Source organism: Rattus norvegicus, chromosome 16 (genome assembly GCF_036323735.1).
Source record: "Rattus norvegicus strain BN/NHsdMcwi chromosome 16, GRCr8, whole genome shotgun sequence".
Classification (NCBI taxonomy): Eukaryota; Metazoa; Chordata; class Mammalia; order Rodentia; family Muridae; genus Rattus; species Rattus norvegicus.
Genome location: NC_086034.1, coordinates 61,043,533 through 61,070,420, shown reverse-complemented (window position 1 = coordinate 61,070,420; position 26,888 = coordinate 61,043,533). Strand labels below are relative to the sequence as shown.

Genomic DNA, 26,888 nt, shown 5'->3' with positions numbered 1-26,888 from the left:
GGACGAACAGACACAAGTGTCACCCACAGAATACAGGAGATAAAGAGAGGATCTCAGGCATGGAAGATAGAATAAATTGATAGATCAGCCAAAGAAAATTTTAAATCTAAAAAAGTTCTGAAACAAAATACCCAGAAAATCTGGAATACCATGAAAAGACCAAGCCTAAGAATAATAGGAATAGAAGAAGGCAAAGAGTCCAACTGTAAGGTACAGAAAATATTTTCCTGAAACCATGGAAGAAAAATTTCCCAACCTAAAGAAAGGGATGCTTATAAACATATGAGAAGCTATGGAACACCAATTATATTGGACTAGAAAAGTCTCCTACAGCATACTAATCAAAACATTAAGGGAAAATACACAAAAGGAAGACATACCACTATGAAACCTGGCATCTAAACACATCTTCTACAAGGCAGAACAATCTGGATAGTTATCTTGCAAATGCTGAGCGACCACAGATGCCAACCCAGACTACTATACTCATCAAAAATTGTAATCACCATAGAGGGAGAAAAAAGTTATCCATAACAAAAACAAATTTAAATAATATCTATACACAAAGCCATCAATATAAAAGATATTAGAAAGAAAACTCCAACCCATGGCATCTAACTACAGTTGAGGAAACACAGGAAATGAACCCATATGAGCAAAATGAAAGTAAGAGAAGTGCACACACACACACACACACACACACACACACACACACACACACATATTCACCACAAACATAAAAATAACAGAAATTAACAATCATTGATCATTAAAATCTCTTAACATCAATCGTCTTAATTCCCAAACAAAAAGACACAGGGGAACATAATTGATACAAAAACAGGATTCATCACACTAGTGCATTCTGGAAACAGTCTTTAGCAGTAAATATCAACACTATCTCAGAGGGAAGGGCTGGAAAAGGGTTTTCCAATCAACAAACCAAGAATCAAGCTGGAGTGGATATTCTACTATCTAACAAAATAGACTTTCTTCCAAAATTAATCAAAATAGATAAGGAAGGATGCTTCATATTCATCAAAGGAAAAAAATCCACCAAGATGATAACTTAATTCTGAATATCCATGCTCCAAAAGCAAGAGCAACCTTTATAAAAGAAACATTAATAAAACTTAAATTCCATGTTGAATCCCACACATTAGTAGTAGAAATGTTCAACACCTTACTCTCAGCAATGGACAAGTCATCAAGGTAGTAACTAAACAGTGAAATACTGAAACTAACAGATTAAGTTATGAATCAAATGTGACTATTAGATAAATATCTAAAGAACATTTCACACAAACATAAAATAATATAGCTTGCTATCAGCACCTCTCAGGACTTTCTCCAAAACTGTTAATATACTTGATCACAAAGCAAGCCTTAACAGATCTAAGAAAATTGAAATATATTCTTATAATTTACCAGACCACCATAGATGAAAGATAGACTTCTACAACAGCAGAAACAACAGAAGCCTACAAACTCATGGAAACTGAACAACTCTCTCCTCAAAGGCGACCAGGGAAGAAATAAATTAAAGACTTTGTAAAAGTCAGCGAAGGCACAATATACCCAATGTTATGGGACACAATGAAAGCTGTGAAAAGAGGAACATTGATAGAACTAAGTGCCTTTATAACCAAATTGGAGGGTTATACCATCAATTACAGAACCATACCTGAAAGCTCTAAAACCAAAAGGAAGCAAATACACGAAAGAGAATTAGATTACAGTAATCAAACTTAGGACCAAAATCAATAAATTAGAAACAAAGAGAACATACAAAGAATCAATCAACCAAAGACATGATTCTTTCAGAAAATTCACAAGGTAAACAAAGCCTTAGCCAAACTAAATGAAGGGCAGAGAGACATCCAAATTAACAAAATCAGAAATGAAAAGGGGAACATAGCAACAACATGGAGGAAATTCAAAGAATCATTAGGTCTTCCTTCAAAAGCCACAAATTGGAAAATCTAAATGAAAGGGACAATTTTCTGGATAGATTCCACTTACAAAGTTAAATCAAGATCATGTAAATAATCTAAGGAGTTGTATAACCCCGAAAGATATAGAAACAGTAATCAAAGTTCTCCCAATCATAAAAGAAGCTCAGGACCTGATTGTTTTAACACAGAATTCTACCAGACTTTCAAAAAGAGCTAATTCCAATACTCCTCAAATTATTACGCAAAATAAAAACAGAAGAGACATTTACAAACTCATTCTATGAGTCCAGAGTAACCCTGATACTACAACCACAAAAAAGACTCAACAAAGAAAGAAAATTTCAGAAATATTTACCTCATCAACATTGATTCTAAAATATTCAACAAAATAATAGCAAAATAAATTCAGGAGCACCTTAAAAAAAAAAACACTTCATCCATCATGTATCATGTTCATGTAGGCTTCATGCCAGCTATGCAGGGATGCTTAATTATATTAAAAATATGGAATAAAATGATCATTATAGTTCACTATAAAAACAGATCAGATGAAAAAAGTCACATGAACATCTCCCTGGATGCCAAAAAAGTCTTTGACAAAATCCAACACTCGTCAAGTTCAAAGTCTTGGCTAGATCATTATACAAGGCCTTTAACATGATTTAGGCAAAATGCAGCAAGCAAGTAGCCAATACTAAATTAAATTGAGATAAACATAAAGCAATTTCACTAAAATTGGGGACAAGACAAGGCTGTTCACTCTCTCTGCATCTCTTCAATATAGTAGTTGAAGTTCTAGATAGAGCAATAGGGCAAGTAATGGAGACCTTATATTTAAGTGATCTCCAACATTCTACCAGAGAACTCCTACACCTGGAAAGCACCTTCAGCAAAGTGATTGGATACAAAAGTAACTTAAAAATCCAATAGCCCTCCCTTTTACAAATAATAAATGGGCTGACAAAAGAAATAGGGAAACAGCACGCTTCACTATAGCTACAAATAATATAAATATCTTGGTGTAACTTTAACCGCACAACTGAAAGACCTATATAACAAGAACTCCAAGTCTCTAAAGAAAGAACTTGAAGAAAATATCAGAAGATGGAAATATCTTTCATGTCCATGGGTCTGTAGGATTAACAGTGAAAATGGCCATTTTGCCAAAAGTAATCTACCAATTCAATATAATTCCTATTAAAATTCCAACACAATTCTTTATCAACTTTGAAATAACAATTTTCTATTTCATATGAAAAACAAAATGAATAGCTAAATTAACCCCTACAATAAAAGAACTTCTGGAAGTATCAACATCCCTCATTTCAAGCAGTACTTAGAGCCATAGTAATAAAAAGTACATGCTATTGACATAAAGACATACAGGTAGTTCAATGAAATTGAATCAAAGACCCAGTAATGAACCCACACACTTATGGACACTTGGTATTAGACAAAGAAGCCAAAACTATACAATGGATAAAGGAAAGCATTTTCAATAAGCGGTGCTGGTCTAACTGATTTCTGCATGTAGAAGAATGGACATACATCCCTTTTTATCACCCTGCATACAACTTAAATCTGGGTGCATCAAAAACCTCAACATGAAACCAGATAGACTAAACTAAGTAAAAGAGAAAGTGGGAATATCCTTGAATGCATTGGCACAGGAAACATCTTCTTGAACAGAACACCAACAGCTCAGGCACTAGGATCAACAATTAGTAAATGACAGACCGTGAAACTGAAAAGTTTCTGTAAGATGAAGGACACAGTCAATAGGAAAAAACAGCAGCCTACACATTGGCAAAAGATCTTCACCAACCCTACATCCAACAAAGGGCTAATATTCCAAATATATAAATAATTTAAGAAATTAAACCCCAAACTCAAATAACATAATTTTAAAAATGGGGTAGAGAGCTAAACAGAGATTTCTCAACAGAGAAATCTTTAATGGTACAGAAGCACTTAAAGAAATGCTCAAAGTCCTTAGTCATCAGAGAAATGCAAATCAAAATGACCCTGAGATTTGTTTCATCTTATGTCCATCAGAATGAATAAGGTTAAAAATTTATGTGACAGCATATGTCAGCATGGATGTGAAGCAAAGGAAACACTCCTCCATTGCTAGTGGGAATATCAACTTGTAAAACTACTTTGGAAATTAATTTGGCAGTTTCTTAGAAAATTGGGAATAGTATTATCTTGAGACCCAGCTCTACCACTCCTGGGCATATTCCTAAAAGATCCCCTACCACAAAACAAGAACACTTGCTTACCTATGTTTACAACAACTTTATTAATAATAATAATAATAGAAATAAAGTTAATTAGTAATACTAGCAGTAATAGAAATTGTAAACAGCTCAAATACCTCTAAACCAAAGATTGGATAAAGAAAATGTGATACATTTATATGGTGGGTTACTACTCAGCTACTAAAATCAAGGACATCATGAAGTTTGCAGGCAAATAGATGGAGCTGGACAATATCATCCTGAGTGAGGTCATTCAGACTCAGAGAGACACATATGGATTTACTCATTTATAAGTGTATAATCCATAGACTCAAAGAAGCTAAGTAACAAGGAGAGCCCAAGGAAGGTATTTGACTCTCACTCAGAAGGGGGAATAAAGTAGACATTGGAAGTGAATGCATAGAGGCAATTGGGTGCGAGAAGAAGTGATTAGGGAACCGGGGTAGGGATCTTATATGGGAAAACTCTGAGAGAGAGAAGGGAAATAGGTGGAAGGGGTTATCTCTGAGACAAACCATTGACCTGAGATCAGGTGTGCCCCTGGGAGGATAAAGGAGTGTCCCTAGATGAGAGCCTAGCAGCAGGGATATGCTGCCTGAAATGGCCACCTTCAGAAGCCAGGCATGTATTCCAAAGAAAAGAAGAGGACACACCAACCAACCCATAATAGCTTCAACTACCAATATGCCCTGCTCATAAGATGTGCAGGGAAAAATATGGAACAGAGAATGAGAGAATGGCCAACCAATGACTGGTTCAACTTGAGACAGAACCCAGAGGTGAGAGCCAGCCCATGACACTATTAATGGAAGTCTGCTATGCTTGCAGACAGGAGCCTAGTATAACTGTCATCTGAAAGGCTTCATCCAGCAGCTGATGGAAATAGATACAGAGACCCAAAGCCAAACATTAGGATTAAGGACTCTTGTGGATGTTGGGGGAGGGGTTGTGGGAGCTATAGTGGTCAAGGATACTGTAGAAACACCTACAGAATCAACTTACCACAGCTCATGGTTGCCCACAGAATACTGAACCATCAACTAAATATAATGCATGGTCTGGACTAAGCCCCAAATACATATGTAGCAGTTCTTCAGCTAGGTCCTCACGTGGATCCACTAAAAATTACATCAGATGCTGTCACTGTCTTCAACTCTATTGCCTACATTTGGATCTTTATCTTCTAGCTGGGCAGCCTCATGGAAGAGGATTGGCTTAGTTCTGATTAGACTTGATGTGCCAGGATGGGTTGGTACAGGGGGTAGGGTCTCCCATTCACTTAGCAGAAGGATATGGAGGTCTGAGAAAAGGGAGTGGGAGGGAAGACTGGAAGAAGAGGGGGCTGCAGTCTGATGTACAATAAGTAAATAAATAATTTAACAAAGAAGCACCCCCAGAGGCAAACCTGTGAGGCTGTAGGGAGCCATTCTGAGCTACATAGTCACAAAGGATGTGGGGGGCTGGTGTGCGGCAGTCCCAAGATGGCACCCGGGACTGCAGCTAAGTCTCATGACTAGCACCTGACTTCTTCACACACCTGAAACTAGCCACATCCATTGTGAGAGCTGCGCAGACGCACCATGATGCAAGATCAGGCCATGTGACATGGACCTATGAACTGAGGTTACGCAGTCTGGACTGAGGAGGCGGAGTTGAGGGAGGATAGTAGGGAGTGTGCTTAGGGGTAAGAGCTTGCTGCTTACATGCAGAAAGAAAGGTTCCTGAAACAACTGCTTTGAGAAGAACGTTTCTGCGGGTTGGAGACAGAGGCGACATGAGTCATTTTCTTAATTAGTCATTAATGTGGAAGGAGCCAGTCAATGGGGCCACCTCTAGACTGGTAACCTGGGTTCTATGAGAGCCTGCCAAGCTAACTGTAAGAGGTGATTGAATAAGCAAACTTCTGGTCTCTGTCAGCCCCAGGCCCCAGGTTCCTGCCCTGTTTGAATGTCTAACCGACATCTTTCAGTGATGGAGAGTGAAGGAGAAGATCAAGCCCTGTGTACCGTTACCTCCTCAACATGTTTTGGTAATGGTTCCTCACCACAGCAATAGTCTTCCAAACTCAGACAGGGCTCATCCCTGGGAAAGGCTAATTCTCCCTTTCCGAGTAGCACTAGTTGTCTAGGATTGTTTGTTCAGGAGTGGACTAGGTAAAATATTTCCTTTCCACATTAGCACATCCATTGACACTCTCACTATCAGGTTTTGTGTTAGCAGCCATTTTTGACAGACTGTTTCACAGCTGATCATATTTTTTTTTGTTTTGGTTTGGGTATTTTTTTATTTTGGCTCTTAGAGCCATTCCTCCCATCTTGTACAACAATGTCCATTAAATGAACCATAGTTAATAGAAGCTTGGTTTCTGTGCATCCATTAGGATTATTGATCTTTGCATGGTGATCAGTATTGGATTTTACTATGGTCTCTCTTTGCTATAAAGAGAAGGTCCTTTGAGCTGCTTACTAGTTTCTCTTTCTGTGGGTATAAGAATATTTGTGATGTAGAAAGAAATGACATAGGTCTGGCAAAACATTGGAAGTAAACACTTTTTCTAAGGTCCATGACTTCAGGAGTCATAGGCAAGTATGATTTCCCTTCTATTGAATGGGTCTTAAGTCCTATTAGACAGCCATTGGTTGCATCAACATGTGAGTGCCACTCATTAAACTTTTAAGACATCCTGCCACATATGTCCTTGCTGTGTTCAATCAGCATTTATGCTCTGATTGTCTACTCTTCTACCATTGCCGCTTGCCAAGTATACAGATAACATCAGAGCTAGACAGCAGGAAAGAGGATTTTGGGCTAGATGCAGTAGGAAACAAGTGATTCTTTATCCAACATCAATGGTGCCTTCCACAATAACTATTTAATCAACCTTTTAAAATTAATAACAAAAAACATTGCATCTTGTGGATATTCCATAACACAAAGTCTTTTTCATTGCAATTATAACTAGAAACTGTTTCAGCTTCTCCCCAGCCCTAACTTAGTATCTGTCACTTTTACTTAAAGCACATAATTGTGCCCTTTCACTGTTTAGTTGAAGCAATTTTAAAAACCACAACTTTATGACGAACTATATGTATTAAATGTATTGATGTCATAAAAACAGATAGAAATAATATGCAAACCTTGGATTCAGAATCTCCTCAATACATTGATAGTAAATACAGCATAAACAAGTAAATTTAGTATACCTGGGAAAGTGGAGCAAGAATGAAACATTTAGAGCTTTAAAGAGCACCAAGCAGACACACTAAACACAACCTGAGTAGGGGGTGTGAAGAATATTATGAAGGAGTCGGTATCTAAGCTGAAGGGAGGCAGACAGGAAGAACCTTCAAAACAGGTCATTAGGCCTCACCCAATCAGTTCATGATCACGGAAGACAAAGAAGGGACACCAGTGCACATTCTAAGAAAGAAGGAAACCCATTAGCAGAGAGTCGTCAGGAGGAAGCTACTTGTATCCACTCTTCACGGGAACTCTAGTCAGAGGGTCTCCTGAAGACTGGATTTCCTACTTCCCACTGCATAGTCATGTGTATACAAGCCTTAAATCTTCTTTGACTCTTGCTCTCTATTTATATCTCATTGGCTTTTTGAGAACCTGAGTTAATAAAAACTGTTATAAAATATGAAGCATGACTTCATTATATGAAGTACATGAAATATGAAGTATATGAGTTCCATTAAATGAGAAAAGTTGGGAGTTCAGGAAAGGGTGGTTTAAGTACTTATTGTTAAGGTCAACTTTGTAGAGGAATGTTCAAAGGAAAAATCAAATCTCAGAAAATATGGAGACTGTAATATGTATGACCAGGAGATTTTTGGATTCCTTTAGACTATGAATAATTCAAGTCTCCATTTCTTCGTTTTTTTTGGGGGGGTTAATTGAATATGATAAAACTAAAGATATATATATATATATATACATATACATATACATACATAATATATATAATTTCCTTAATTGTATATGGAAATCATCTTGTTCTATTTGGATCAAAATAAATAAATTTTAAAATAGAGATATTGACAGCATCTGATGCATAATCCAAAGCATACTACAGAATGAGATCGCTGCTATTCCTAGATCTTTTTAGCCAAAATTAGAAATTGCACATGGAAGTTGAATATCTTAATTTCAGAAAGCTTCACTATTCTCTCACTTCAAGGTACTGGCATGAGACAGTCAGAGCAGGACCACGTAGAAATGAAAGGTTTATGGACTATTTCAGCTACAGTCTATAAAACAATAAAATTGAGCTGCAACTTAAAGCAAACATTATGATGCTTAAAGTGAAAACATCAATAAGGTCCTGATAATTTTAGTTTCATTGCCTCTGTAATTGGGAGTCAAAATTATTCATGATTTATACATTCTATATTTAGTATAGCCAAACTGATGAATTCTATTTTAAATTATGCAGTAGAATACTAAAATATTTTAGTTGACACCTTGAAGTTCAAATGCAAGATACTGAGTTTAATTGTGGGAATTTCATACATATATGTCATTTTACGTAGTTCTCATTCATCCCCACCCTCAATTGTCTGCCTTTGTCTCCTGCTTTATAGCCTAATGATCATCTTGACCCCTATAAAAAGGAAAATTCTGCTAAGATCATGCCGGAACTGGTTGATAAATAGCATTATATGAGATGAGAAGTTTATACTTACCAAACAAAATTATCAACAGAGTAAAAAGACAGCTAAGAGAATGGGAGAATAGCTTTGTCATCCCAAAGCCATGCAGAAGATTATTGGCTAGACCCTGTATATATTTCCAAAAATTAAGCATCAAATGCAGAATATTCAAACAATAAATGGTCTAGTGAAATGGAATGCCAGTTGTAAATATAATATCTTATACCCATTTTTTCTTTTCTGGCCCCAGCTCCAGAATTGATGACTGTAGAGTAATTATTATTAAATGCCGGGGCCATAGCTTTGAGTCATTCCCTGACTAGCTCTTAACTTACTTAACCATTTACACTATTCAATATGTACTATTTGGTTACTTACTTCTTCTGTTCAGGCCTACTTCTTTGCGTCTACTCAGCTGCCTCCTGCTGGTTTACTACCCTCTCACCTATTGTCTCCAGTCCCAGTCGATCTCTTGCAGCTCTCCCAGTGTCTCTCTTTAATCTCTTAGAATTTCCCCAAAATCCCCTCTCTTCCTCTCAGGGTTGCAACTTCTATTTCCTGCCTCAGCTCTTTGGGCATCAGATTTTTTTTTTATTGACAGGTGGTGATTTTAAGAGATACTCTCTACTCTACAGCTAATTATGACGAGAAGAAAACTAAATGACCTGGGGGAGAGAGCTGAACACCCAGAAGTTTGGACAATCCTGAGACTGCAGGGCAGACCGCCACTTCTGCCTATCCCTGGCCCAAGAAGAAACTGCAAAGTACTCCTGGATACAGAAATATAGGAGCAGTCAGCTGCAGGAACCTGCTGGGTCCCTCCTGTGTCCAGAACTGAACTGAACTGGTCACACAGCTCTCCACAACCAAATCTCATGGGGGAGAGTGCTGGATCTTCAGAAGTGCAGACACTGCTAAGTGTCTACTCTTAGGAGTACTTAGACTACTCTCTGCCCACATTCTGGACCCAAGAGGAAATCACCTACTGCCATCTGTACCCCCTGTGCACAGGAACCTAGGAGCAGTCAGGAGCCCTTCGGGTTTCTGCCTGCACCTAGAATTGAAAGCCAGTTGCCAGGAGCGCCTACACACCTAAGAGCAGAGGTCTCTGTTCCCAAATCCAGCTAAAAGAAAACAGGTCTACAGGAGGGCTGTCACACAGGCCTACAGGAGGGTCAAGCCACCATCAGAGACAGCAAAACAAGCTAACACCAGAGACAACCTGCTGGCGAGAGACAACCTGCTGGCAAGAGGCAAGTGCAGGAACCTAAGCAACACAAGATTATTTGGCATCAGTAGAGTTCAATTCACCCACCAAAGCAAAAAGTTGATATCCAACCACACTGGAAAGGCAAGATGTAGCAAGAAAATCACATTTTAGGATGATGATGGAGGACTTTAAGGAGGACACAAATAACTCCCTTAAAGAAATACAGCACAACACAAGTAAACACGTAGAAGCCCTTAAAGAGGAAACACAAAAATCCCTTAAACAATTAAAGGAAAACACAACCAAACAGGTGAAGGAATTGAACAAAACCGTCCAGGACTTAAAAGTAGAAATAGAAACAATAAAGAAAGTACAAAGGGAGACAACCCTGGAGATCAGAGGTCATAGATGCAAGCCTCACCAACAGAATACAAGAGATAGAGGAGAAAATCTCAGATACCACAGAAAACATCAATACAACTGTCAAAGATAATGTAAAACACAATAAGCTCCTAGTCTAAAACATCCAGGAAATTCAGGACACAATGAGAAGATACTTCTAAAGCTCAAACCACACATTGTACCTCATACAATAAAAGTAGGAGATTTCAACACCCCACTCTCATCAAGGGAAGTCCATGGATACAGAAATTAAACAGAGACATAGAGAAACTAACAGAAGTTATGAACCAAATGAATTTAATGGATATTTATAGAATATTTTATCCTAAAAAGAAAGAATATACCTTCTTCTTAGCACCTTATGGTACCTTCTCCAACACTGACCATATATTCAGTCATAAAACAGGCCTCAACAGGTGAAAGGAAATGAAAATAATCCCATGCCTCTTATCAGATTACCATGGACTAAAGCTGGTCTTCAATTACAATAAGACAACAGAAAGCCCAAATATACATGGAAGTTGGACAACACACTACTCAATGATAATTTGGTCAAGGGAGAAATAAAAAAAGAAATTGAAGACTTTTTTAATTTATTGAAAATGAAAGTACAACAAACCCAAATTTATGGGACATAATGAAAGGAGTGCTAAGAGGAAAACTCATAGCTGTGAGTGCCTCCAAATAGAAACAGGAGAGAGCATACATTAACAGATGACAGCACATCTAAAAGCTCTTGAACATAAAGAAGCAAATATACCAGAGAGGAGTAGAGGGCAGGAAATAATCAAACTCAAGACTGAAACAGAAAAGGATTAAAACTGCAAAGCTTCTGTAAGTCAAAATACACTGTCATTAAAGCGAAACAGCAACCAACAGATTGGGAAAAGATCTTTACCAATCCTACATCTGATAGAGGACTAATATACAAAATATACAAAGAACTCAAGAAGTTAGAGAGCCAAATAAGCCTTTTACAAATTGGGTGCAGAGCTAAACCAAGAATTCTCAGCTGAGGAATATCGAATGGCTGGGAAGTACCTAAAGAAATGTTTAACATTCTTACTCATCAGGGAAATACAAATCAAAACAACCCTGAGATTCCACCTCACACCAGTCACAATGTCTAAGTTAAAAATCTCAAGTGACAACAGATGCTGCAGAGGATACGGAGAAAGAGGAACACTCCTCCTTTGTTGGTGGGATTGCAAACTGGTACAACCACTCTGGAAATCAATCTGGAGGTTCCTCAGAAAATTGGACATTCCACAACCTGACGACCCAGCTATACCTCTCCTGGGCATATACCTGAAAGACGCTCCAACATACAACAAAGACACGTGCTCCACTATGTTCATAGCAGCCTTATTTATAACAGCCAGAAGCTGGAAAGAACCCAGATGCCCTTCAACAGAGGAATAGATACAGAAAATGTGGTATATCTACACAATGGAGAACTACTCAGCTATCAAAAACAATGACTTCATGAAATTTATAGGCAAATGGATTGAACTAGAAAATGTCATCCAGAGTGAGGTAACCCAATCACAGAAAACCACACATGGTATACACTCACTGATAACTGGATATTAGCCCAAAAGTTCCAGTTACCTAGGACACAATCCATAGACCACATGATGCTCAAGAAGAAGGATTGACAAAATGCAAATGCTTCACTCCTTCTGAAAAGGGGGAACACAAGTATTCATAGAACAGGATATGGCTGCAATGTTTGGAGCAGAAACTGAAGGAACAGCTATTCAGAACCTTCCTCACATGTGGCCCATATATATACAGCCACCAAACAAGATAAGATTGATGAAGCTTAGAAGTGCATGCTGACAGGAACTGGATATAGATGTTTCCTGAGAGACACACCCAGAGCATGTCAAATACAGAGGCAAATGCAAGCTGAACTGAACTGAACTGAGAACAGTAACCCCATTGGAGGAACTAGAGAAAGGATTAAAAGAACTGAAGCAGCTTGCAACCACATAAGAACAACAATGCCACCCAATCAGAGCTCCTAGGGACTAAACCACTATCCAAGGACTATACATGCACGAACCATGGCTCCAACTGCATATGTAGCAGAGGATGGCCTTGTTGGGCACCAGTGGAAGGAGAAGCCCTTGGTTCTTCCAAGGTTCGACTCCTAGAGTAGGGGAATGTCAGAAGGGTGGGAAGGAGGGGTTGAATGTGTAGGGGAACACCCTTATAGAAGAAGGGGAGGGGGATGGGATGGGGGCTTATATCCAGAAAACCAGGAAAGGGAATAACATTTAAAATGTAAATGTAAAAAATTCCAATTAAAAATTGAATAGCGTTTAACTTTAAAAGTAACAAATAAAAATGAAAGTGAATGGCCAAAAATATCTGGGAAAAAATGTTCAACAACCCTAGCCATGAAGAAAATGGTAATTGTAAATAATTTGAGATTCTGTCTCATCTCATAATTCATAGTTATGATCAAGAAAGCAAATTCTAGTGAGCATATACTGTAGAGAAGCCCTCATACATATCTGACAAGTATGTAAATGGGAGAAATTGTGAACATTTTAAAAATTGCAAACTTATACAATACAAATCTAGATTTCTGAAAAAAATATAGCTTCATTTTATTCACTTTAATAATGTTGCATCATTGATAACTTGCATAATTAGAGCTGGTGGGGTAGATCTTTAAAGTTTCTTGCCTCATACACAATAAATAATCTTTGATCTAATTAATGAAGTGCAAAGAAGAAATACTAATAGCGTATCAACTCTGTCCAAGTTCTCATGGCATTCCTTGCTATTTGCATACCTTTAGAGATGTTCATTTAACATGTGATTATACTAGTAAATATAGTAAAAAATTACAGTACAGATAAAAAATAGTACAGATAAAATGATGTATCAATGGTTACTATGCTTTTTATGTAAATATATATATATGTATATATATGCATATGTATGGATAGATAGATAGATAGATAGATAGATAGATAGATAGATAGATAGGCATAGATATAGACAGTGTTTACTTGGTATGCAGGATTTCTATTTAACTATATGGGCAGTTATCCACTTATATCATTTTATTAATATTATGTTAGCTAGATAGAAGTAAGCAATTTTGAATAAGTGCCAGTAGTAATGTTAATATTACAACTGACATGTATTGATTAATGGGGCCATAAAAATTCAACTGACATAAATTATATTGTAAATAATTAAATCAGACCTAGCTTTTAGCAATTAGAAATTAATACATCCATTTCTTAATACAATAATTGTAGCGTTTTTATCATCAAATTTAAAAACATCATTAAAGTACAGTTTTTAGAGGGTGATTATTGTAATAGGATTGTATGTTTAGTTTTAATGGCAAATAATCCCCTGTCACCACCTTCAGTAATTTCCCAGGATATAGTTGATTCTTATTTTAAAATACTGTGAAGACGTGAAATTAATCAGTTAGGCTGTGAATTCAATAAATAAAAAATATATTTCACTGTTGAGCAAGATAACTCACAAGGGGAAATAAAAGCTCTCATGCAATCTCCTACTGCAGTTCTGACTTCTGGACTTGTGATGGAAGACAGAACCTGATCCCCAAAGTTACCCTGACTACCAGAGGTACACATTCTGAATCCCCAAAGTTACTCTGACTGCCAGAGGTACACATTCTGATGAACCCTGCAGTTTACAGACACATAAACACAAAAGTAAATGAAGATTTAAAAACAAATTAAAAGTACTTTCTGTTTCATTCTGCTGAACCTTGTATTTTCATGTTGTATTTAGCAAATACATTAATGTCATTTTGTCATAAAATCAAACTAAATTTATAATTTATTTTGTCATAAGCCAAGCTAAAACTTTTATTCTCATTTTTAAATTTAATGCAAATGCAGCAATGAATTTTTTCTTTTAGGTGAATGAATTATTGGGTTATACTTATAATGTAAAAATTCATAAAAAATCATCATTTTTGTCAGGTTCATAAATTCTCAGAGTGCTGTTTTTATGTCATCAATGTTGGACTTGGAAATACAATACTGTTTCAATTAAATTTAGATTAATTTCTATCATTGTTGTTCATCATTTATTTTTGTCATGGGCTACTTATTAAATTGACGAATCCATGCATAAGGACTGAAATAAACTAAAGTTTATTTTTCAAAGTAAAATTGCTTGAAGCCAGGAACCACATTAGATGATTTTGAATGTACAAACTATGAACTCAAAATAATAATGAACGCTTCCCCTTCCAGTAGAGCTGACTTACAAAGTATACTTTATATTCAAAACTTACTTGACCCAGTTTTGCAAATGATTCAGACTTGGTATGGATTAGTTTATTTCTATATGTGCTCTACATAGCCAAAAGAGAAAGAAAAGGGGAAACATTTAAATCTCATTGAGTTTATAATGCAGACACCACAGTGTACCTACTTCTCTTCTTCTTCTCACGCATAGCCATATGTCCATTGCTACCTCTGTTTTTTCTTAAGGAAAAATAGACACAATGGGCCTTTATTGTGTAAACTCTTTGATTCTTTGTTTCACTGCCTTGATTTAGGCTATTCTTTGGGAAACTAGGTTTGCTCTCAATATCATTTCATAATACATCGAAGATTTGATTTTTTCCCTCTCCCAATCCAAGTGTGTGTATGTGTGTGTGTGTGTGTGTGTGTGTGTGTGTGTGTGTGTGTGTGTGTGTTAGAGATAGTTTGACAAGTTGGCTCTCTCCTGCTATCATGCGAGTCCCGCAGATCTAATTTAGGTCCTCAGGCTTGGTGGCAAGTGCCTTTACAGCTAAGACATCTTGCTCGCCCCAAATGCCTTTCTTTGCCCTTCTTAGTCTGCAGCATGTGTGGTACTCTAATGACTCTCATGTTTCACATGGTATGTATTGTATTGTTTATGCTTAGGTTTATTACCCATATTTCCTAGTTTATTTTAGAAACATAAATCTACCAGTTAGTAGTAGTTGTTTAAATTTGAGCAAAAATGGACTGAATTTTTCTTTGTAAAGTCAGTGAAAGAAATGTACTGCTGGGCTAGAACTAAGCATGAAAGATTTCATCTGAGAGGGGCAATTTGTCAGAAAATTATGAGGAGGTGCAAAGAGAGGGCTATAATGGAAGCGGTCTTGCCACATTAACTAAATCATTCACTATAGTAAACTCTGTTATAAATCCACACACCACACTCCAGCAGTGCAACTTTCTGCTGCAGGCGCTCACCCACAGGAGCAAAGTCTTTCTCCAGAAGGGGTGCTCCACCTTACTCCTTCAAGAGTACTCGAGGCTATGCGCTGAAAAATGAATCCAGAAAACGGAAATGACAGTGCAGAAAGTTTCCCGAAACTCCCAATCCTAACTAACATTCAAAGGGGTCTCATCGCAGTCAATTAATACTCATCAACATACCCTTCAAGTTGTACAAGACTGGGTCTGCAATTAGGATTAAATATGCTTTCTGCAAATAATCACTATATATCCTGCAGGAATAATACCAGTAAGTGGCATAGGCTGATGTGTAAGTTGGACCTTATGCTAAAATAAAAGTATGTTGTAACTAGAGTAGAGTTATAGATATATAGAAGCATGATTTCCACACAGTTAAAAGATAAATGCAGTGGCTTAGATCTAGAATTCAGCATTCTCGCAAGTGAGATGAGAAATAGAGACAGGAGAAATGTGCAGAAGCTTGAGGGTCAGCTAGTCTGAATTACGCTGACAGCAAAAAGGACACCACCTCAACAAAGTGGGAAGTGAGTACCATGTCCCTGGAACTACCCTTTGACTTCCACAAGCCAAAGCACCTTGCATGCACACACTTGCACTCTGAAAAAGGGCCAGAGGATTCTAGCCCTTGAGATTTTGTAGAACTCATTTTTCTTCAGGTCCACCTTCTCTTCCAGTGTATTTGATAATGTGTTGTGTGTTATGTTACCAAGAATAGCTAGTCTATGAAACATCGTCTTGCCGAATAAAAAAATACTTGTTGAATCTGAGCTCCTGAAATATTAAAATTTACTCTCATACTATAAAGTGTTATGGCCTCAGGGCTATAATTCAGAGTATTCTAAGAGTAATTTATAGTGTAATATCTCAAAGCAGTAATAACCGAAGCGTTTCCGTTTTCACAGGCTTTGTATCCACCATGTGAACTAACAGTCGCTGCTAATAAGTAGACAAGAAAGAAAGCTTAGAAACATGCAGTCTCCTTAATCATAAGCTAATATATTATTAGCGAATAAATAAATAAACGAGCAACAGCCTCTAGACAATTAATCATGAGGATACGAGGAAATCAGAAAGGCATAAACCTTGTGAGAGGCTTGAACCATCCATATTCAAATCATTAAAGAAACAAGGAATGTTTGCAATCAAGAACAGATATCCACTTTCAGGATAAAGTGCAATGAGCTCGTTTATATTTTCATAGAGCCCCAGAGGAATAGGACTGTGGTAGAAGGGCCCAAAGATATGCATTTTGATCATGCTAGCTTGCAAAATATACAGTATAAAGCCATCAAAATAGTTCTGACCCTTGACAACACATCTGCTTCTCATAGTTTATATAATATTTTACGTATTTCACTATTAGGTTAGAACTATCCAAGAAATATTTAACATCCTTTGCTAATATAAGTAAGGTTTTTCCCTCATAAACTGAACCACATAAAACAACTCTAATTATTAACTGTTAACAATGCATAGAGTTAACATTCACCGTTATAGTGAGCTAATGAGAAGTTCTTCACATAGCAGAAACATTGACTTTAAACATTTTAATCAAGGTCACTCATTCCATAGTCTTCAAAGTTCTATGGGGTCAATATCATTAGCAGTATTTCTTACATGAAGAATCTGGAAGACTTGAGTATTCAAAGCTCATCCTGCCAAGCAGCCAACCGTGATCTCTGAGTGCAAAGCTTATGAGCCTCATGAACATCCTTAGAATCAACTAGACACACCTTCCCTTATATACTTATTCATATGCATTCATAGAAATCCTTTTGTCTTCCCTGGATTATATTATTCTCAGACAAATTAGGAAGTGTCCAGTTAATTTGAGTTGTCTGTACTATATCTCTCAGTATGGTTCAGAAGAAAATTAATAAAAACAATAATGATATCAAAATCACACAAAGCTGTAGATGTGATACTTCTAATATACTTTTCTTTCTTACTTGTGATTTATTCAGCAACTTATGTGCACTGTGTGATAATATTATATCCATTCCATAAAGGAGAAATTTGAGCTACAATTTAAATAAGTGTAACAAGCTAATACATAAATATAGGAAAAAATAAATAAGACTTGGTTCTAAGTCATTTGCAATGTGGAGGACAGTTTCTAAAATAATTTCTTATTTATGTTTTACTGTGAAAAAGTAAAAGTGTTAAGTGTGAAATCTATCTGGAACACAAACTGGTTCTTTTTGAATGTTCAGCCAGATACTGAATGTAATGAACACCAGCATGAATGGAACAGTTGAGAATGGCAGAAAAGATAAGTATAATTTATCATTATCCAATTCAACATGTTAAACGCTATGCCAGTGATAATCTATATGATTTTTAAAGGGTAATAATGAGTATGAGAGAAAGGGAGAGAAAAAGACAGAAATAACCAGAGTCTTCATGAAATAGGCCGTCTGATCTGGGTTGGTTTACGGTGAGTTTAGCTAGTAATTGTCTTTAAAAGGTTAAATAAGTATTGACAATAACTTAAAATATAATCAGTTTGCGAAGAAAACTTGGCATTAAATTTAGAGTTCTTAGAATTGTAATTTAGCGACAGAATTTAGTGGACCTGGTATTTATGTATCTACCATCAATGGTGGTCCATGGGGAGGTTTGTAGAATCATCATTTGTGATGGGAAATTATACACCCAAGCAACAAAATTACAGAGTAAATGGACTGTCAAGAGGGTGAATATACAAGGGAGATTTATGTTAAGAAATTTAAAACAGTAAAGGAATATTGCGTTCATCCCTGTAAGGACATAAGAGCTTTTGTTCTACCAAAGCAGTATTTGGTCTAGAGGGTTGGGAACAGAACAATAAAAACAAACTAATTGTATACATGTGCCAAGGAGAAATGAGGAGTGAAACAACAGCAGCAGCAAAACAACTTGTGGTTTTTATGTATTTAAATTTCCCATACATCTGCCTTTATCTGTATATGCTAAATATGAAACTCAAAGATAAAAGGAGATAGACAATTTCACTTTAAAAGTGATTTGATTTCAAGACTATGGGTGGTAAGGTTTGAAAGGTCATTGTAACTAGTGTAAACATATTATAAGGATACTTAGCCTCATCAGGTAGATTGATGAGAGCATTGAAAACTATCACTAGGCTAATAAGGAAGATAAAAGACTATGGGTCTCATGAATGACATGAAACAAATGATACCTTAGGACTGCTTGAAAAATAAAATCCAAAATTTCAATTCAGAGTATATTTTCATAAATAAATATGAGCTTCTCTGTCACAAAATTCATATTATTTACTCTCTTTTACTTAGTGGAAGGCATTTGTATTCATATTCTTTTCAAAAGAATTTGTTATTCATTGTTAATAATCTATGCATATATATACACATACATAAACATTCATCCCTCATCAACTTGCCCCATACTTCACCTTTAACAACTCCATGTATATAATAAAAATTATACTGCAGGAGATGTGTATCAACAACTTTTATTGTCACTCATTAAAACAAATACATCATGGTCACCTAAGTTTCAGTTTTAGAATACAAAGCTGAGATATTTAGAATGGGATGTGAACCAAGAGGTGTATTGCCTCGGTAAAAGACTAGAGAGAGACCTACTAAGCTCCCTCATTTTTACCTAACTACAAATATATACCAATTAACTAATTGCCATCAACAAACCCTCTTGAAGCTGGGTTCTACCTATCATGGGAGAAGGAGCTTCATATTTTCCCTCTCAACTCAGTCCCACCTTATCCATTCTTACAGCCAGGGAATTACTGTTTATATCTCATCTGAGCTTTTCATGCTGCAGTTTTAACTAATTTCCTTTATCTTGGCTTTCTACTAACAGGCATCTTAAGAAGAAGAATAATTTTATTTGTCAGAAAATTAGAACCCGGATTTCTCATCAACCACATAGAGCATGTGCAGCAGAATTCAGTGGGAGAAAAGTACAGAGTGTCGGAAAATTGAATAAAAATAGGTTTCAGGGATGGGAATGAGGAAGTGGGGGTAGCCACTCTAGGGACCCAGAGGCCAGGGAAGAGAAAGACTCCTAGGACCCAACTAGGATGACTTTGGCCAAAGTACGCAGGGAAGGGGAGATAGAACCTGCAGAGACCACCCCCAGTGGATAGGCACGGCCCCCAGTTAAGGGATGGGGCCGCCCACCCATCTCAAAGTTTTTAACCCAGAAATGTTCCTGTCCAAAGGAAGAACGGGGTCAAAAAATGGAGTAGAGACTGAAGAAAGGGCCATCAGGGGACTGTCCCACCTGTGGATCCATCCTGACTATAGACACCAAACCCTGACATTGTTGCTGTTGGCAAGAGACACTTGCTGACAGGAACCTGACATGGCTGTTCCCTGGGAGGTTCTGCCAGCACCTGACCAAACGCAAATGCAGCTGCTCACAGCCATCCATCAGACTGAGCATGGGGATCCCTGGTTGGGGAACTGGCAGAAGGACTGAAGAAGCTGAGAGAGATTGCAACACCATTGGAAGAACAGTATCAGCTGACCAGACCACCCAGTGCTCCCAGAGACTAGACCACCAACCAAGGAGAGTACATGGAGGGATGCATGGCTCCAGATACATATGTAGAAGACGATGTCTGACATCACTGGGACAGGAGGCCCTTGATTCTATGGAGGTTTGATGCTCCAGTGTAGGGGGATGCTGGAGTGGTGGGGCAGGAATGGGTGGTTGGGTTGGGTAGCATCCTTATAAAGGTCAAGGGGAGCAGGTGAGGGGAGATGTGGGGTTGAGGGGTTGTGGAGGAGTAATTCGGAAGGGGGATATCATTTGAAATGTAAATGAATAGAACAATTAATAATAAAAATGAAGAAGAAGAAAACAAAATGATGGAATAGAAGCAACATTATAAAACATGTTATCGGATAGTCTATTGTGCTAAAAACACAATAGTTTGAGAACAATAACATGCCTTCTTTATTCAAATAAAGGATGCTAACACCTGTATATTCCCATGTATTGGATGATAGCACTTAAAATGAAAATAAAATATGTTTTGTGTAGACAAATTAAGATTCCCCAAATAATTTCCATATCTCTGTCTCTTGTTAAAGGATAACAAGTAGGTCGGGTATGCCCTGGATAACGAAATCCACTCATAATGTACTAGCAAAACCATAAAATTTATTTTTACTGCTCTATGTAGGAGGATTACAAATTATTTCAGAGTTTTCAACTGTGTTTAACTTAATCTATTCTACTTAATACTGTGATAGCCTTTTTTTAAGAGTTCTGCAATATTCTTCAATGACTTAAGTAATTCTGAATTTCTCTGAAAACTATCAATATCTATACTGGAGTAGAATGCTAACATTATCCTAATGCAATCATAGCTTCATTTGCATGAGACTCTATACAAATAGCTCAGTAGTTAAAGAAAGGGCAGATTCATTTGAGTATAGGTAAAAACCAAGATTTAAAGAGTTGGAGGGAAATGCAACAAATGCTATGTTTAACAAAACACCACTTTTTATTCACCCCATGACTATATCAGCATATGCTGGCATTTACATTTTGGGCAGCAGGGGCCCAAATTAGGTAGCTCCATGGGTGACAGCAACCCCAAGGCTTACAAGAATCCTGGCAAAACAGGTGATGTTTTCAATTATGTCTCAAGAATGGCTTTGTAAACCTAGGTATCAGCATGGGACGATGTCCTTGGGAGAGTGAGGCATGCAGCCATGTAATTATGTTCTTTCTATACTTTCTAATTAATTTAAATATGTTTAAAAAGCTAACCTGGCTTGAAGCTAAACATTCCCGCAATGTAGTTCCCTGGATAAAAACAGACTTTTCTTGACAGAGCTGATGTATTCTTTCATAATCTTTTGACAGATAGCTTTTGAGATAAAAAAGAAAACCAAACTATTGAAATTGTAATAGGTAAAATATCCCTTTATTTATTAAACATATTTAAGTTGTTTTGTTAGTTCTAATCACACAGTTTGTGGGTGTAATACTCATACTTACACAGGAATTATATTGTAATTATATTTTGATTTAAACATTTTAATAATAAAACACCTTGGTTAGGTCCCCTAATTTGTAGATGCTATACGGATATATATTTTTATAAAGATAAAGTATGTATATCATATTTATATAAAATTTGTTTTTATTATATTTAAATGATATGTGTTTGCTTTTATGTGGTTCCTAATTATTAAGAAGGATGTAAATGGTCCCAATTAGCAAACACTAGTTTAGCTGGTGCTTAAAGTAAGAGGGAAAGTTTCTGAAGAGGAATGAATGTGTCCTTCACTATTGCAATAAATCAACAAATGATGTCACTGTCAGGAAACATACAGGCAGAGAACAGAATACATACTCTATACCCAAATATGCCAAAGGGCAAGAGAAACTGTGCCAACCAGTGACTCTCATAAGCAAACGTTATCTTTATACCTTACGTCCTACAGGGATACTTTCTGCTCTGACCCAGGATCATAGACACTAAACTTTTTCTAAATATATTTATTTATTTATTTATTTATTTATTTATTTATTTATTTATTTATTTTTATTTATTTATTTTTTTAAGAATGGCGACACATGAACTTTCTGCTTGCTCAGGTTTTCTGTTTATATTTTTCTGTCTACTTTTCAGTATCTGCCATATCTCAGAACGAATGGAATCATTTCTGGGATAATTTTTCTCCATGAAAACTGTTTCTCTGACTGTGATTTAAACACTTTTTTTCTCTTGATTGGAAAAGTAGGCCACTTGCCCACACACTCTCCTTCTGCACTTGTGTGCAGAATCCTACACTATGACACGATGCTTAGCTTGTTTCCACTTTGAGATTCTGTTTCAGGGTAGACTATTGAGTTAACAAAGTCAGAACAAAAATAATTTTGTTAATTTGTTGTTGTTCTTGTTGTTGTTGTTGTTGTGTTGTTGTTGTTGTGTTGCTGTTGTTGTGTTGTTGTGTTGTTGTGTTGTTGTGCTGTGCTGTTGTGTTGTTGTGTTGTTGTGCTGTTGTGTTGTTGTCGTGTTATGTTGTTGTTTTGTTGTTGATGTTGTTGTTGTTGCTGTGTTGCTGTTCTTGTGTTTTTGTTGTTGTGTTGTTGTGTTGTTGTATTGTTGTTGTGTTGTTGTTGTTATATTGTTAAATCAGTATCCAGTAGAGATGAAAACTAAACAACCTGCTCCATACATGGAATTCAACAAAATCATAACAGGCAACTTTAGATTTACCTTTGAGAATGTAAAATAATAACAAAATTAAGAGTGCAAATAGCAAGATATACTTACCTGACTGTAAAGATACAGAGATGTGTGAACAAAGACACAATAGAGTCTCATGATCCCTTCATACATTCTACATTATATAGTACATTTGTCAAAGAAAAACATACACACAGATGGATACATTTCATATCATTCTGTGCCTATGTTACAAGTGGTTTCCCTTTGCCTGGCACAGTACTAGCTGCCTAAGAATTTGACCATGGGTACTATTCAACTTCTTTAGTTTGAAAGAATCTGCCACCTATAAAAGAACTATTTAATAAAAGAAACCGTTGTTATCTTATTATATTCAAAAAGGAATTTGAAATGTAGAAGCTTTGAGGTTGAAAATACAGTCTGGGCTAAGCCTGACTTTTCTAACACAATGAGTTTTTCTTATGTAAGTCAGATACACGTTCAATAATATGCATCCAAATTTTCCAATACAATCCAGAGTCATGGTGGTATTCATCTATTAATTATCATACAATAACTTTATTTCCAGGCCATTTATGTTTTATATTTGGTATACCAAGCACAAGTTCTGAAGAACTGGATGACCTTTGATGGAAGTTACACTTTATGAACCACACATTACTGGAATATGTCCAGGGTTTATAGGACAAATAAAGATAAACATGAAATTATGAACAATATCAAGGATAATCCGAAGCAGTTATATTTTATAAATTAAAGTCTAAGAAAAGTATTTTTTGAATGTTCAAGTGCAACAAGCATTGGATAATGCTTATTTGTTAAGTAATACTAAGTTATTTATGAATCAAGGTTCTGTCCTATCTTAATGTAAATTTTCCACACTTAAATGACAGGTAGATTATTGTATGCACATCATAACTAAATATATTCGAAGTAATTCTGATGTAAAATGTATAGTCACTTTGGAGAGTTAAAGATATACACTTGGAAAGAGTGAATTGAATCATTTTCTTTAAAAAAAAATAACAATCAAGTTAGACCATCTTTGATCCCAAAGCAATAGATGTAAAATCATGGTGGTACTTACCACAGTGAAATTCATAACCTTCAATATCCATATTGTCATGGCTAAGTTAACTATCATGGTAACCAACAGCAGTAGGACAAAGAAGTATAAGCACCTCTTTCGCCATCCATAAATCCCCACAGGATAGAGTTGAGCATTTTCAGGTCTCGGCAGGTTGTTCTGCTGTGTGGCTAGTATGTATTGTTCTCGAGTCATCTAGAAAGGAAGAGAAAAAGGCAGAAGGAGAACAAGATAGAAAAGGGGAGCAGGAGAGGAGTAAAAGAGGACGTGGTAACGGTGGAAAGGAAGAAAAAGATGCAGGGAGATAGGAAGTGTTTGAGGGAGGGGAAAGTAGGGGGAAAAGGATGAATAGAATATTTGGGATATTAAGGAGAAGAGGATGAAAGCAAGATGGGCATGAAGGACGAAAGGAAGGTTCAAAATGTATAGAGGAAAAAACAAGACCAGCCGTGAGTACACAGGAAAGGAGGGGGAAGGAGAGAAGATGAATAGGGAAACAAGGGGGAGAGAGAGACAGAGAGACAGAGAGACAGAGAGACAGAGACAGAGAGACAGAGAGAGACAGAGGGAGGGATGGAGGGAGAGGGGGAGAGAGAAAGAAAGAGAGAGAGAGACAGAGACAGAGACAGAGACAGACAGAGAGAGACAGAGACAGAGAGACAGAGAGAGAGACAGAGACAGACAGAGGGAGAGGGGGAGACAGAGGGAGAGAGAGAGAGAGAGAGAGAGAGAGAGAGAGAGAGAGAGATTAAAAAATAAAACCAATCTTTAATTTTCATATTTAAATGGTATAAGAGTCCTCAGGAAAAAAAATACCCAGAGAGCATGCAAATAATTATTGTTGCAAAACTGAAATAAAACAGCCACTCTCAAATTGTCATTGTTAGTGTTAGTGGCACAGCATTTTAGTTGATTCTTCCAATCACACATACTGTTTCCAGGCAAGCCTATTTAATTCCACCAGTGTCTAGGAGACTCAGACCTGAAGTCCTGGGGCTAAGCGTCTCCATTCCTAGGTACTCTGAAGCTTTTATACCTTTCTCTGAAAAGACACCATGTAAATTGGTTAGTGTATACCTTCGCATGAAAATGGGAAATGTGTTTTCAGGAATTATTCATGGAAAAATAATTATACACAGTATGGATTTAACATTGTATATTTTCTAATTTTCATGCTTTTGTGCATTGAATTTTGTTCTTATAACTTCTCCATTCCCTCTGTCACTTCCCCTTTTGCTGACAACTGTCTCCCAGCAAGTCTTTATCCAAATTTTTCTTTGTGTGTATCTGGGACCCACTGAGTTTAATTAGAGTTTCTTACCCAAGGGTTGGTAGGAGGTCATCTGCTTATGCAAGGGCAATTTATTAATGGCTGTGTCACTAAATAAATTGATGCTCCTTCACTTAACACCTGCTAATTCCCCAAAAGTTCCTGGTCATTTGTTTGAGGAATATTGAAATGAGTGACAAAATATGAAGATCTAAAGGTCACCATATACCACACAGTGATGTAATGATGTGGACAGGTCAGTTTTCCAAAAAAGGGAAGATGATATTTCTTGGCAATACATAAATTAAAGTTCTAAAATTGTCCCCTTATATTCTTGCTTGTAAGCCTAGCCTTCATCGGCTGAGCCATCTCTCCAGCCCCTAAAATTAGTCTCAAAGGACAGTCCTTTTTACATTCTGTTACAACTTATAACTAACTTAGGTAAAAAAAGCCCGAGTTTACTTTCTAATATGGAAAACTTTGATAATTTCATAAGCATAAAATAAGGCATTTTTATTTTAAATTCTTATGAGATTTTTGAATGGAAAATAATATTTAACTTATATTTATGTTGTGCTCATGTTGGTTATAGCTTATATTTCTGTTTAAATTATGGTATGCTCAAATGGAAAATTAATAAAATTATTCTTAAAATTATTAAGCTCATATATCTATTTTAGAGAGCAGTAAATGACTCATAAAATGTGTCTGCTCCTAATAAGCACAAAAATAAAACTAGGATTGAAAACAAGAAAAATTACCATTTAATTAGTTTTGTCTTAACATATCTCTGGAATTCCATTCTAAGGAAGCTCTTAAAGAGATGCCAAGGAATAAAAGTTGAATGTACCTCATCCCAAATACATAGAAGAGAAAGTATTTTTTTCATTTTAAAATTTGTGTAGTTATGCGATGCTTGTCTTTGAGAAGTCAAACTTGATTTGTCAGTCAGTGAATATCCCTTTCCTTCAAAGATACTTCAGAGAATCGAAGCTACAGAAGTACAGTGAGGTTACAGTTTACCCTAAAAGCTCCTTTCCAAATTAAAAATTGGAGATCCAATTATTTACAAGCTGAGAAAACTTTCTGTGGCTGGAATAAAGCAGCACTAGCCATCTCAGAGGATACAGCTCTAAGGGAGCAGTGTCACATTTAAACTTGAAAGTCTAACCTGTTGTCTGGCCACCCTGTCAAATACCGTGGGTTCCTAGGATCAGTACAGAAATGACAAATAAATTAGATATAGTTTTCATTCATCTTACATTTTCATTCTAAGAGACCTCCGAAGCAAATGCACAGAAATAGAGGCTGAATGGCCCTCATCCAAAATACACAGGACTGAATGTATTTTTTTATTTTAAAACTTGTGTGGTTTTGTGATGTTTCTCTTTGTTGTGAATCAATGCACAGCACAAACTTTCAGAGTATTTCCAATACACTAAATACAGATGACAAGAAAGCAAACAGAGCCATGTTTGTGCCTATGTACTTTGACCGAGACCACAGGACCTGAGGTATAAAGTTTCCCATCTTCTTTACTCTCTTGACACCAACATGATCAACTTGTCTAATAGTACAGAAATAAAGGTCACCATTTCCTGAGAGAAAGTTTCATC

The 26,888-nt window shown here is 36.6% G+C and overlaps 1 protein-coding gene across 4 annotated transcripts in view; it reads right to left on the bottom strand.

The window, feature by feature from the left end:
* Positions 1-26,888, bottom strand: part of Sgcz (sarcoglycan zeta) — a 1,080,539-nt gene that overhangs the window by 373,836 nt on the left and 679,815 nt on the right. For 2 of the 4 annotated variants that reach the window (NM_001108875.2, XM_039094727.2), the window contains exon 2: positions 24,003-24,197. In NM_001108875.2, the coding sequence (NP_001102345.2) occupies positions 24,003-24,197 (195 nt within the window). The remainder of the gene's footprint in view (positions 1-24,002; positions 24,198-26,888) is intronic. The other 2 variants (XM_039094728.2, XM_039094729.2) reach the window with 1 other exon arrangement.